At 39.9% G+C, this 14,454-nt stretch overlaps 1 protein-coding gene across 4 annotated transcripts in view; it reads left to right on the top strand.

Moving 5' to 3' along the window:
• Positions 1-14,454, top strand: part of CORIN (corin, serine peptidase) — a 217,928-nt gene that overhangs the window by 184,874 nt on the left and 18,600 nt on the right. For all 4 annotated transcript variants that reach the window (XM_015249997.3, XM_015249999.3, XM_072944469.1 and 1 more), the window contains exons 17-19: positions 3,072-3,188; positions 5,241-5,290; positions 5,442-5,616. In XM_015249997.3, coding sequence (XP_015105483.2) covers positions 3,072-3,188; positions 5,241-5,290; positions 5,442-5,616 — 342 coding nt within the window. The remainder of the gene's footprint in view (positions 1-3,071; positions 3,189-5,240; positions 5,291-5,441; positions 5,617-14,454) is intronic.

Genomic DNA, 14,454 nt, shown 5'->3' on the forward strand with positions numbered 1-14,454 from the left:
GCAGATGTACATCTGTATAACGGAACACTGTGCATCCGTGAAAAGAACATGGTGCGTGCCATTAATAGAGGAGGGCTGCGGAGTGTTCACGGTATTAGAAGTGGTACCCTGACGTCAGGCCACAGGGACTCAGATACCAGCTCTACCGTCTCCTCGCTGGGTGGCCTTGGGCAAATTACTTGTTCTCTCTTTGCCTCAATTTTTTTCATCTCCAAAATGGGGACTGATAACAAAGTATCAGTTGTTGAGAAGGTTAAACAATATAAAATGAGTTAGTCTTTTAGGACTTGACCTATAGAAAATAGGTTATTATTATCATCATTATCACCATCACCATCATCATCTAGCTATTCTTATGGAAAGACTTCCAAGGTAAATCATTAAATGAAAACATCATCAACACCACACAGGACAATGTGTATAGACTAAGAAAAGAGGGGCATATACAGAAAAAGCTTGGCAAGGATGCACAAATGCTACTTTTAGTGGTTGCTTTTATACACCTTGGATGGGAAGAGTATTTTTTCATTGTATGTTTGGGTTTTTTCCATGTATAAGTATCACTTTTGTTATTTTAAAAATTTAAAGAAAAATAAGAAAAGCTACAATCACACAGGCGCTCAGATTCAGTACGATGGCAGAAGTGGAACCGCATGGATTCACTGAAATTTTTTTAATGGACCATAAGATGGCATTTCTAATGCTGAAAGATTTATTTTTGTGTGTAAGAAGTGTAAGGATTTCATGGAAAGCTAATTTTTGTAATGATACTCCCTGCTTGATGATGGATTTCTTAGATTTTCCACTTGATGTAACTGAGAGGTTCAGGCTAAATTACCTTTCTTGTTGGAGGCTAATGAATGAAATGCAAAAACATCCCTCTGGGTGACTGAAGGGATCCTGTGAGTTGAAATACTGAAGTGTCCTTTACAATGATTTTCTCACCCAGCATCCATACAAATCCTGTCCCGAATTGTCCTTGTGCAAGTCCTTGTTGCCCTGTATCTGCCTGAAGGAGGAGTTCATTAAGTAACAGATCTGAAGCTGATCTTCCTTTGGCTTTTTGCTGGTAAAATGCCTGGATTTAGGAGGCCACGGGGAGTTCTGTTTGAGAAAGGGATTCTCAGGCTGCAAGAATCAAGAGAAACACCTATGCGTGGCCTCTGACTTGCATAATTTCCATTCCACTGTGCCTCCGCATGCAATACTTCTGGGATTGATAGAAAGCCAGACCCTCATTTTGGTCAAGATAAAAAATTCTCATTTTGCAGTAGGTTTTATGTAATCTAAGCTGCATTTAAGTTTCTAAATAAATTAAATCTTGTGCAGTGTCTCTTAGAGTGTGGGCAGGGTTTATGTCATTTGTTTTAAAACTGAGTGATTAGAATTTATTCATTATTAGGCACGCCACTTTGTTTTTAATCTTTGGCTCATATTCTGTTGTTAAGTCTTCTCTTTAGAAGGTTTTGCTCTTTGTGAAATAACAGGATTTGGGGAAGTTTTCATTTCTTTTATTTCTGTTATGTGGTTGTAGTTGTTTTAAAATAATCAACTATCAGGCAGAATGATCATTTTTCTTTCAACGCCACTGATTTTAACTTTTCTTCCCTTCCTGTGGCCCCTCCCACCTTTTTTTTTGCAAAAACTTGACATTCCATGATCAAAAAAGGAAGTTATGAAGCATGCAGACTTGATGCTACTATACCTTCAAGATTTACAGGTTCATTTCAGTCCTCGGTGCTGCTTGCCACTCTTCTAAGTTATCTTTGAGATGTTCCTCCAAATACTTCCGTCAGGGAACAATTCCACGCACACGTCACTGTCCTCCTCATCGCGCTCCCCTGTCACCCTCAGCTTCCATCCAAGGAGCTCACCTCCTACTTGAAAAGAAAAGCAGAGGCAATCTGATTGTCTGATTTGAATTTTCTCAGTGAATTCTCTCCCCATCTCCAAATCCAACTACGTCCCTGCTTCCTTCTCTCCCACTTCCTTCCAGGTTCAGATGAAGCCCTCATTCCTCCTGTCTGAAATGAATTCCTCTACCTCTTTTCCGTTGATAGCATCAGGTGATAAAAATCCAAAAGTTGTTTTTCAAATATGAATTGCCTAAATGAACCATTTCATGAAGAATAGGAGTTTTACATAAAAAAACAAATACTTTTTTTAACTATATTTTTTATTGAATTGTTTTATTTATAATGTTGGTTTCAGGTGCACAGCAAAGTGACTCAGTTATACATATACATACATATATACACATATATTTTCAGGTTCTTTTCCATTATAGCTTATTAAAAGAAACTGAATATGGTTCCCTGTGCTATACAGTAGGCCCTTGTTTATCTGTTATATATAGTGGTGTGTATCTGTTAATCCCAAACTCTAATGTTTTAAATCTTGGGTACAGTGCAACCATATTTATTGGAATGATTGAACGAGACATTCATAGGAAAGTAAGGTGGAGGTGGAGTGAGAACATAGGTAAGCAGCAAAAAATTATGTTGTTTAACTCCTGTCTCTATTTTCTAGGGTCCTCCCTAATCTTTAGTGAACAGTGATTTTGTAATATGTTGAAAAAATTTTGCTTATAATTTTTACAATCTAAACAAATACTAAATGGCTATTGATTCTCTTATTATTTATTTTAAGGGGTTGCTTTATTGCAGGATGACATTGGGTAAGGAAAAAGGAGAAAAAAAAACTCCAGGAAGATACTTTTAATTTACTTTTGATCCCTGCCTAAAGTTGCTCTTATTTTTTAGGTACTGGAACTTTTACGTGGTATGGTTAGAACTATAACACTTCACAAGGTTCAGATATACGTCAGTAGAGAGAATGACTGGAACAGCTGTAACACTGTGGATCTCCATTGCTTCTGTACACTTTTAGTAACATCCCCTCTTGCTGATCACATTCCACATCAAACTTCTTTGAATACTAATCCCCCTCTTGAATTATTAACTAATAATGTAATGCATTTTTTTGCAAGAGAATGAGTGGTAAATAATGATATTGCCTGGTCAAAGATCATTGTCTTTTGAATATTTATCTGGTATTTGCTCTTCTATCAGAGAGCCATCTGTGACCAAATTGATTCAGGAACAGGAGCAAGACCAACCGTGGCTGACGTTGTACTCCAACTGGGAAAGCCTTAATGGGACCACTTTGCATGGACTACTGGTAGAAGGGTAAGACACCCATCACAAGAACTGTGTAGAGTGGATTATGCAGCAAAAGTCTATCATCAGGGCTCTCCTTCTATTTCCAATTTAAGATAATCCAAATCTGTCACATCGAAAAAGAGCTTCCATAGAATAGCTATTGGCCTTTATAAAACAGACACAAAATGAAATTATGATCAAGTAGCCTTGAAAGTATGCTTCTGAAAAATTTCCCCTGAAAACTCATGGCAACGCTGCCTCCCTCAACTATGGGTAGGGGTGCAGGAGAAAGGAAAGTGAAAGAATTAACACTTACTTAGTGTTTATTGCATTATAGAGGCATAGAATATTTAAATAACTTACTCAAAACTCACAGCCCCACAGATGGTAAGTGATTGACTCTGAACTCAAACCAAGTTCATCTGACTCCAGAGCTTTTAGTAAGCGCTTGAGAAATCACCTTTTACGAATTCCAAAGAAGAAAACTAAAGGTGGGCCATTTCTCTTTAGAATGTCTTAACATTTTCCCCATAGATTAACTCTGCAGCCAAATTTCTGAATAGCTGTCAGCTGAAGCACTTCCTCCAAAACAAGGACCTGAATTTTTCAACGGAGTGATTTGTTTTCCCAGATTGGGAATGCCAAAAGAGCTCTTTCAGGTCAGATAGATAGATAGATAGATAAACTCATTCTAAATTGGGAGTCAGTAGCCTGGTGCTAGTCCTGGCTTACTAACTAGATATGTGGTCCTATACAACCTCGGTTTCCTTTAAAGTAAAGAGTTGAGGCAGGTAGTCTTTGGTCTTTTCCTATTCCTAAAAGCTATGATTTTAAGATCTAATGTAACAACTAATTATTGAGTATCTTTTCTACACCAGGTTCTGTGTTAAGTTCTGAGGGGATATAGAAGTGAATGAGGGGGACAAGGACCCTGGTCTCAAGGAAACATAGATTTATAGGTGGACAGAGAGACTATAAGCTAATAATAAACGAAATGAATCTCAGATATTTGGAAGTGCTACAAAGAACTATGGATAACAAGCTAGAGTGTCAGGAAGAGATACAACTTCAGTTTGTGAGAAGGCAAGACACAAATGTGCTTTTCCTGTGTTATATAATTTATTGTCTTGATTGAACATATCTCCATACACATTTAGTAAGAAATGAAAATACAGTAAATCTTCAAAAAGGAATGTGGAAGTGACATATTTAGGGTTTTTTTTTTTCTGAGAGATCTAGTACTCTAAGCACATCACAGCATTTTTGACAGTCCCAAAGTGTTTTTTTTTTCTTTTAAGTTTACGTTGTGAATAAATGCATGGAAGAGAGCTTTATGATTACAATTTAATGTAGCCTAAACTGAATTCTCCTGTGCAGCCACATTGATAGGTGCTTAAACACAGCCATGTTCTTGCTTTCAAAGCTTTACTCTGACTTTTAGAAAGTGCTTCCTTTCCTGAACCTGCATGTCCTATAAATTCTGTCTCCTGGTTCTGATCGTGCCATCCTGAGTGACATGGAATAAATTTAATCCGCCCCCTGTTTCCTGTCAGCTAATCATAGATACACAATTTCACATTGAAAGTCTCAGCTAGATTCTTTTCCAGTCTAAATATTCAGTTCCTTTATCTGCTCTCTTTTTGAAGTAATGTTTTCTTTCTTTCAAACGATTTCTCAACTTCTTTTGCTTACACCCTCTCCACAAGATTAAAAATCTGACATGCTCCCTCCTCACCACAGATTCTGAGAAACTGTCTGATCCCTCCCCTCCCCTCCCTACTTTGAAAACCATTGTTTAAGTCAATTTTCTGGGTGTTCCCACCAGCCAAGATAATGTGGGAAACTTTACTAACAGTCATTTCTCTTTGCACAAATGTGAAATTATACTGTGATGATACTAAATACACTAAAAAAAAAATCCTTCATATACTCTGACCCCTGAGGTGCTATCTGACCATAGCCCTGCCTTGAGAATTCTTGCCCAAGGTATAACCTGTCTTGCTTTCCATTGGTAAAGTGTTTGAAATAAACAATACATATGTAACTGAATATTGTGCCACTTTATGTTTCCAACCCTAGGCAGTCTTGTCACAGCAGAAGTAAGATTTCTCTTCTGTGTACTAAACAAGGTGAGAGAATTCGTGGTGAAACGATGGGCTATGAACTTAATTTAACTGGATTGGCTCAGGGGAAAAATGATGGCTTGCATGTAATAGCAAAGATGCAAGCCTCTAGCTGGCTTTGGCAGTGAGTCACACCCTCTTTCCTGCTCCTTGGTAGACTGTGGGCGCCGCCCTGCTGCCCGAATGTACAAGAGGATCCTCGGGGGTCGGACGAGTCGCCCTGGAAGGTGGCCGTGGCAGTGTTCCCTTCAGAGTGAACCCAGTGGACACATTTGTGGCTGTGTCCTCATTGCCAAGAAGTGGATTCTGACAGTTGCCCACTGCTTTGAGGGGTAAGCTGCACCTTTTTTTTGCTTTGCCTGCATGTGATCGTTTTATTCCTCAGGTGTTCTTAATGGCATATATAATTCTATGAAGCCACTTCAGCGCAAAAGCCACAGGTGATCTCCTTCCCAGACTTTTATCTGCTTAGATTTTTCTACCTTCATTGTCATCATCCTACATAGGTGCTGCTCATTTATTGGCAACAGATGTGTATTGCATATGATGGATGTCCTAAGGGGGGGAGGAAGGGGAAGACGTTTAGAAGACTGACTCTCCAGCCAGCATTAGTCTCTTTTCTAGCCCTCCTAAATACATCAAATGCATATGAAGTTAAACGGAGGGGATTTACTTGGATACTACAGTGAGGTTAGGATGCTGGAGGAATTGGTGAGGAATTTGGGAAGCAGAGTGAAAGGTACAGTACGTGTATCAGTCAGGGTTCTCCAGAGAAACAGACCAATGAGGGAGAGAGAGAGAGAGAGAGATTATTTTCAGGGAATTAGCAAACAATACTGGAGGCTTGGTGAGTCTACAATCTGATGGGGTAGACTGGCAGGCTGGAGACTTGGGGAAGAGCTGCAGTTCAAGTCCAAAGGCGTTGTGCTGGTAGAACTCCTTGATCTGGGGAGGTCAGTCTTTATTCTTTGGGGGTCTCCAACTGATTGGGTAAGGCCCACCCACATTATGAAGTGTAATCTGCTCTACTCAAAGTCTACCATTTTGAATGTTAATCTCATCGGAAAAACACCTTCATAGAAACATCCAGAAAAATGTTTGGCCAAATATTTGGGCACCATGGTCCAGCCGCTTGGCACATAAAGTAAATCATCATGATACCTAAAGGGAGCAGAAAAATAAGCCCAAGGGGAAACCTACCCTAAATTGACAGACATCACTGTAGAAGGTCCTCATCTGATCTGACTGTTGTTATGTAATTTAGGAGAAAAAAAAACACCTCAAACCAAACAATAACAACAACCAAACCATTTTTTATGCCTGTGGAAGATTCTGGAGGTCAGACATCCAGACAGGACATAGCTCATGGTTTATCTCTGCTCACCAATGTCCAGGGCCTCTGCTGGAAGGTACTGAGGCTCCAGGGGCCGGATCCGTCCGAAGTCTGGCAGTGACTGCTGCCTGTTGGCAGAGGGCCTTCATTTCTCTCCAAATGAGACTCACAGCTTGGTGGCTAGATTCCCCAGAGCGACATTCCCAGAAAGGGAACCAGGAGGAAGCTGTGTCACCTCTTCTGCTCCAGCCTCCAAAGACACACAAATTGCTCCTGCTGTGGGGTTGGTTTAGCTGTCTCAGCCCCACCCAGATTCCGAGGGAAGCAGCACAGACCTCTTCTCTCTCTCAGAGGATTATCAAAGCATTTGAGGACATGATTTAAAAACCACCATACTACTCATTTTATTCTTTAAATTTTTAATGCTTTATTTAAAAGTAATACTAAATAATGGCAAAAATTGAAACCAATGAACTCCCAGTCCTATTACCTAATTAAATTGTTTCTTTTCGTTTGATCTGGTTAATTTGTAGGAAAAAAGGCAATTGCATTTTTTGGCCTCTTTGCCTGTTATTTTTTTGCTCAGCTTTGCCATTTACTATATGACCATGGGTCAGTTTGTAAACTTTTCTGAGCCATGGTTTCCTCATCTGAGAAATGAGGGAGATAACTGTGCCTACCTCACAGGGTGGCTGCAGGCATCAAGTGAGATAGTCTGTGTAAAGCCTTATGAGCAAACCGTGCCTGACACCCATCCATAAGATGTCAATAAAGGGAAACTTCTTTTTAAAATATTATTACTAAAAACATGTATCCTAACTTTTCCCTTATCATATGGCATGAGTACTTTTGCCTTTTGCTGGCACTGTTTTTATCTCCTCCCACACTCTCTGTCCTTGACTTTCTCATCATCCTTGAGGTAACCTCTAGCGATTGTTCCTCCAAAGCTATAAACACATATTTTTCACAGGGTTTCATTTATTTCTAAAATTTGGAATCACACCCTGTACTGTGTTTTTAAGTTGCTTTTCTCACTAGCAGTGTATCAGGGGCATCCCTCCAAGTCAATTGATGGATCTCTAGCTCATTCTTTTCCAAAGCTAGATGTATTCCATAATATAGTCAGCATAGCTTTTTCTGTTATTCCCCAGTTGATGGACATTCAGGTTAGGTCCAGTTTGCTGCCAATACTGCAATACATCTTCTGGTACAAGGCTACTTGCCTGCTGGTACTCTTGTTTCTGCACAATACAGTCCCAGCACATATATTCATCTCTATATGGGGGTTATAGAGATGAATACACATTTCCTTCCTTGAAGTGCTAACCTAGTAAGGAGACCAATGTTTAAACAAATAGAATATTATATAAGAAGTAATTGTAAAATGGAAATGTGTACATCTAGCTATTCGACTGCCCTTTTTTGGGAAATAAAATAGAAAAAGAGTCAGACCAGGACTTCTTCTTGAGAACTTTTAACATGGAAGACCCCAAGTGGCTGGAAGAGTCTGTGGAGTATGTCAGGAAATATGCTGCAATGTTACTGCTTTGGAAGTGGCCAGATGTTTCCAGATGTCTTTTCCAGTTCTGATTTATAACTCCATGATAAGCGGAGGGTTGTACTAGAAAGAGTTCATTCGTCAAAAGACAAAGACCTAAATGAATCCAACAGTTCTTTACGGGAACAACACCTTTATGTGCTCATTTGCCCAGGTCTGTGCGCCACTTATGTCATTTCCACATGTGGTATCCAAGTTTTCTCTTTCACTGACAGATCTGTGAAGTTAAGGAGAAATCTTGCAATAGAGAAGAAATATGTGTTTATAATTAAGGAAATGGATAGTCCATTAAAGGCCTTAGTGAAATTTCATGGAACACTACATTTCACAGAACTATCAAGGGGCCTGGCCAATTCATAAGAAGTTAGAAATTGCCTGACTTCAGACGAGTCTTTGCTTGAATGTGTACTAATAACTTTAATTCTATTTTATAATCTCTCCAGTGGCCCCAAAACTTTTGAGAAGCTCTAATTGTAAGCCTTACTGTTTGCTGGAGCCATCAATTGCTGCAATTAATGAAACTGACTTCATATCCTGATTCCATACTTTGGCAAGGCCCAGTGCGACCCATCTGTAGGTCTCAGCCTGTCTCTTTTCATTATATTCATGGGGGTGGGGAAGGCAAGTTTGTCTTGCTTTTCCGTGGAGAGGTATTTTAAAATCCCAAGTGAAAATTAAAAACACGAGGTGCTAAGTTGATCAGGTTAAGTCCCATGTGCCCTGGTAGCAATTCAGTTTGCACAGTTCTAAGGAAAAAAGATGTTGAGTTTCAGAAGGGTAATTTAACAAGCAATTTTCCTGCCTTCTTCCACCTCTGAAAGACATACAGATGAATGTCCTAGACCGGCACATAACTAGTAATTGTCAGAAGTATCTAATTCCTCTCTGGGAAACCTGCATGAAAAACTGTCATGTCACTCTATGGTCACAACCCTTAACCCTGCTGGGTCACCCATGTCCTGATTTCTGCCACACCAACTCTTCACTCCAGGACTTGTGGTTGCTTGTCTGCCTGTCTCCTCCTATGATCTCAGTCTACTTGTTTCCTCCTCATCTCTTTTTCTTTCCTCGGCTAACCTAGTGCCCTGGGATCATCACTTCACTTCTCCCACCAGGACCTTCAGCTTCTTTGTCCCTAGATCTTTCTGCCATATGCACTAAGCAGACCTCCAACTGAGAGTCAGTGTGAATGTCACATTTTCAGTCCTATATTCATGCTCCTCAGAACTGAGGAGAACATTACCCAAGGATGCAGAGTGGTGTCATGTCTGACTTTCAGCACCTGTGGTACCCTTAATGTTACTCAGTCATCTTTTCACCTATTTCTCATTCTCCACAGAACAAAACCATTGTGCTCACCCACCTGTAGTGATCTAACAATCTTTTATTTATTTATTTATTTATTTTTAACATTTTTTATTGATTTATAGTCATTTTACAATGTTGTGTCAAATTCCAGTATTCAGCACAATTTTTCAGTCATTCATGGACATATACACACTCATTGTCACATTTTTTTCTCTGTGATTTATCATAACATTTTGTGTATATTTCCCTGTGCTATACAGTGTAATCTTGTTTATCTATTCTACAATTTTGAAATCCCAGTCTATCCCTTCCCACCCTCCGCCCCTCTGGCAACCACAAGGCTGTATTCTCTGTCTATGAGCCTGTTTCTGTCCTGTATTTACGCTTTGTTTTTGTTTGTTTGTTTTTGTTTTTGTTTTTTAGATTCCACATATGAGCGATCTCATATGGTATTTTTCTTTCTCTTTCTGGCTTACTTTACTTAGAATGACATTCTCCAGGAGCATCCATGTTGCTGCAAATGGCATTATGTTGTCGGTTTTTATGGCTGAGTAGTATTCCATTGTATAAATATACCACCTCTTCTTTATCCAGTCACCTGTTGATGGACATTTAGGCTGTTTCCATGTTTTGGCTATTGTAAATAGTGCTGCTATGAACATTGGGGTGCAGGTGTCATCCTGAAGTAGATTTCCTTCTGGATACAAGCCCAGGAGTGGGATTCCTGGGTCATATGGTAAGTCTATTCCTAGTCTTTTGAGGAATCTCCACACTGTTTTCCATAGTGGCTGCACCAAACTGCATTCCCACCAGCAGTGTAGGAGGGTTCCCCTTTCTCCACAGCCTCTCCAGCATTTGTCATTTTTGGATTTTTGAATGACGGCCATTCTGACTGGTGTGATCTAACAGTCTTTTAAATACACTCAGAAAATATAGTGAGAGGTTTGGTCTGATTTTTTATTACTGAGCCCATGTTGTGTCCTCATGGTTACTTGTTTATCATCTGGGTTCTTAGAAATGATGCCAGTAATTCACAATTTGTTCTTTCCATTCTATCAACTTGAGGGATTTGATCCATTCCCGTCAAGTACTAATGTCCACTAAACAGGAATTCTCCATTTTGGATCCATAACTTCCCTGGGGGGCTGTTTTCCAGCATCACTGGAGAGTGAGCAAGTGTGATTCTAAAAAGCCCTAGGTGACTCTGACCTGACTCCGTGCTCCCTACTGCCCTGTCCCCTAAGAAGGCACTCTGTCACCCTCCCTGCTCCATGTCTGGGTCTAGAATGTAGACAGCACTTGGCCTAAGCTTTGGGCCAATCCCTGTAGTTCCTGGGGCTCATGAAAACTGGGAGTTCTTCCCCTTTCAATCTTTGCAGTTACTTGTTTCTTCTGGTCTTGCAGCTACCTATCCATATACTCTGCTCCTGCACCTGAACAGTTGACCATTGCTGGAGAATCTCACATACCCAGCTGCTAACTAAGCTCATGTCAAATGTATGGTCTAGTATCTCAAGTGAATATCTAACAATATGGCACCCATCCAATATACGTTCACAGTAGAGTCACTTTTCCACCCTCAACTAATTGACATCTATCTCCCCACATCTTCTTCACCCTCCACTGGTTGCACCTCACATTTCATAAAGAAAATAGACACCGTTATATCTTTCACCTTGTCTCATCCGCCCCTGCCTCCAGCTGTGGTCACATTCCCTCCTTTCCCTTGAGTTGTGGTGGAGGACGTATCCTTGCCCTGTTTAAGGCCAATCATATTCCCATTCATGTTTTCAAAGACTTAATTTTTTAAATCATTGGTTTCTATTTTTCACCAACTTTTCCCTTTTTTGCTGGTTCATTTCCTTTGGCAAACATGCCTTGATGTCACCAACTTAAACCCCCTACTCTTGACTTTGTATTGCTCTTCAATTATTGCCCCATTTCAGGTGGTATTCGCAGTAGAACTCCTGGAGGAGTTTCCTACTGTCACCATCTCCACTTTGCTAATTCCTGTATCCCCCTCAGGCTATTCCATTGGGGCTCTCATCAAGGCCACTACAGAAATGGCACTTACCAAAGTCTTTAGTGACTTCCATCTTGCCAAATCCAATGGTGAATTTTCAGTTTTCAACTCCCTGGAACCCTCCCCAGTATTTGATTATTCTATCCTTCATGAAATACTTTCTTCACTTTTCTTTTAAAATAACAACAACAAAAAAATTCTTATTTTCCTCTTATGTGACTGACCTACCCTTCTCTTTCTCTTTGTGCAGCTTCTCCTTGTTTAGGCTGCTGAATGTTTTAGCTCCCTACGACAGTTATGGACTGCATGGCTGTGTCTCCCCAATTTCATACACTGAAAAATCTAACCCCCTGATAGGATGGTATTAGGAGGTGGGGCCCTTGGGAGGTGATTAGGTCGTGAGGGTGAAACCCTCATGATGATAAGATGTGTGCCCTAAGTAGAGGAGGAAAGCTAGCTCTCCCTCCCACTGCCTTATAAAGATACAACAAGAAGACATCTAAATGAGGAAGAGAATCTTCACCAGAACCTGACCCTGATAATTTCCTGATTGTCTAGCCTCCACAGCTGTGAGAAATGAATGTTTGTTGTTCAAGCCACCCAGTCTATGATGATTTGTTGTAGCAGCCCGAGCTGACTAAGATAAGAGCTCAGTTCTTGGCTTTCTTATCTGTCTACAGTCATCTAATCACATGGTCTCAAATGCTTGTGTATATGCAAGCAAATATATATGACAAGGATTGACATGAATATCAAGTATTTGTTTGTGACTTCCAAATTTATATCTCTAGCACAACCCAGGTTTTCTTCCAACTGCCATTACTGCCCACTGACCTCAAACATATTTAAATGCTTAGATGAGATGTCTGTTTGAATGTGTAATAAACATTCTCCTTTACATGGTCAAACCAAAACTTGATTCCTTACCTCGGCCTCACTGCAAAGAATTGTATGCTTCTCAAACTTCCCCCATCTCAGTAAAGGGCATCATTATCTGTTGGTTTGCTAATGCACCAAACATGGGAGTCATCTTTAGTTCCTCTCACATTTACTCTAGCAGTAAGTTCTGTAGGCTCTTCTTCCAAAGTATAGCTTGAACCCAGCCGTTTCTCATCATCTTTATGCTATAATCCTAACCCAAGCCACCATCACATCAGATCTGGACTATTGCAGTAGCTTCCTAGGGTCGCCGTAACAAAGTACCACAAACTGGGTGGCTTGAACAACAGAAGTTCCTTGTCTTACAGTTCTGGGGGCTAGAAGTCCAAGGTCAAAGGATTGGGGCAGTTGGTTCTTTTTTTTTTTTTCTGAAGGAAAAATAAATTACTCTTTAATTTTGGTTGCTCTATAAAAAGCAAATTATAGAAATTCTTGTGGCTGCTACTGTTGAGGAGGTTTGACTTGGGGCGCGGCGGGGGGGGCATTGTTTCCCTCTGAGGGGATGCCTCTCCTAGCTTCTGGTGTTTTGCTGGCAATCTTTGGCATTCCTTGGCCTGGAGAAGCATTTTTCTGATCATTGCCTTCATCTTCACTCTTTGTGTACATGCCTGTCTCCGAATTTCCCATTTATATAAGGAGACCAGTCGTACTGGATGAGGGCTCAGCATAAGGGTCTCATTTTAACTTGATTACTTCTGTAAAAACCTTATCTCCAATGAGATCATGTTCTGATGTAATAGGGGCTAGCATTTCAACATATGAATTTTGGGAAGACACAGTCCATCCATAACAACTATTAAAACAGTTGCCTAGTTTTTTGTTTGTTTTACTACTCTCCTGTTCCCTTGGTGTATATTCTACACACAGTGAGGTAGTGATCTTTCTAAAATGTAAATCAGACCATTTCACCATCTCTGCTTAAAACTGTGCAAGGGCTTCTCATTATAATAAGAACAAGATCTTATTACAGCCTTTAAATATCCAGTCCTACCTCTTTGTAACTTTCCCTATGTTCCCATCACTCATTGGACCCCAAACATTTTGCCTTTCTGGCCCTGAAATCCCCCAAGCTCATTCCTGCCTCAGGGCCTTTGTACTTGCTGCTTCTGCAGTTTGAAACATTCCTATAGAGTGACAGAATTGCCTCCTTCCCATCATTTAAGTCTCAATTTAAGTGTCACTTTGTTAAAGGCTTTCCCTAACCATCCTATCTGAAGTGACCCCCATCAGTCATCTCTCTATCACGTTATCCTGTTTTTTTCACTCCTAATTCCCTGAAATAATCTTATTTGTTTATATATGTATTTGGCTATTTAGCCCTGTAGGATCAAAGCTCTATGAGATCATGGACCCTGTTTGTCTTCCTCACTTTTGTAGTTTCATTTCCTTCAACATGGAATATAGCAGCCACTCAATAAAGATTTGTTAACTGACTAACCAGATCCTTTTTGAGATTTCTTAGTAATCACATCTGCAGGTCTTTTAGTAGTTAGGGCTATAATTTGTTCAGAATTAGACATTTTAACTCATGTACAGAAGGTCAGTGATCTTTTACTGACTCCTCCCATTTCTTAGGCCACACCTCAACTGAACATTTCAGTGTATTAAGCCCTTATAAGTTTCATCGCATGGAAGGTGAGTCTTCTGGATATTGTCTGAAAATCATGCTTCTTGAGTGGAGAAATTAGAAGTAAATTTCAAATAGTTCTGCTTTGTCTTAGTTACCTACTAATACTACATCATTTAACACTGATAGAAATTTTCCTCTTTTCTTGTTCTTCCCACACATTTTGCTGAGAAGCCATTTTTATTTTTCCTGCTTTTTTTTTTTTTTTAAACAAACCCCTGCTTTCACTATGACTAAGGCTTTTTGCTACAATTTCATGCCACTGCTCTTTGATAAACTTTCTGGTTTCAAGCTCTGGAATCCTTATGTATTTTGAAGCTCTGGGATTCAAAGTCAGATTTACTTTTTAGCTAATTCTTCATTTTCTTACTGCAATCATTTG

Source organism: Vicugna pacos, chromosome 2 (assembly GCF_048564905.1).
Source record: "Vicugna pacos chromosome 2, VicPac4, whole genome shotgun sequence".
Lineage (NCBI taxonomy): Eukaryota > Metazoa > Chordata > Mammalia > Artiodactyla > Camelidae > Vicugna > Vicugna pacos.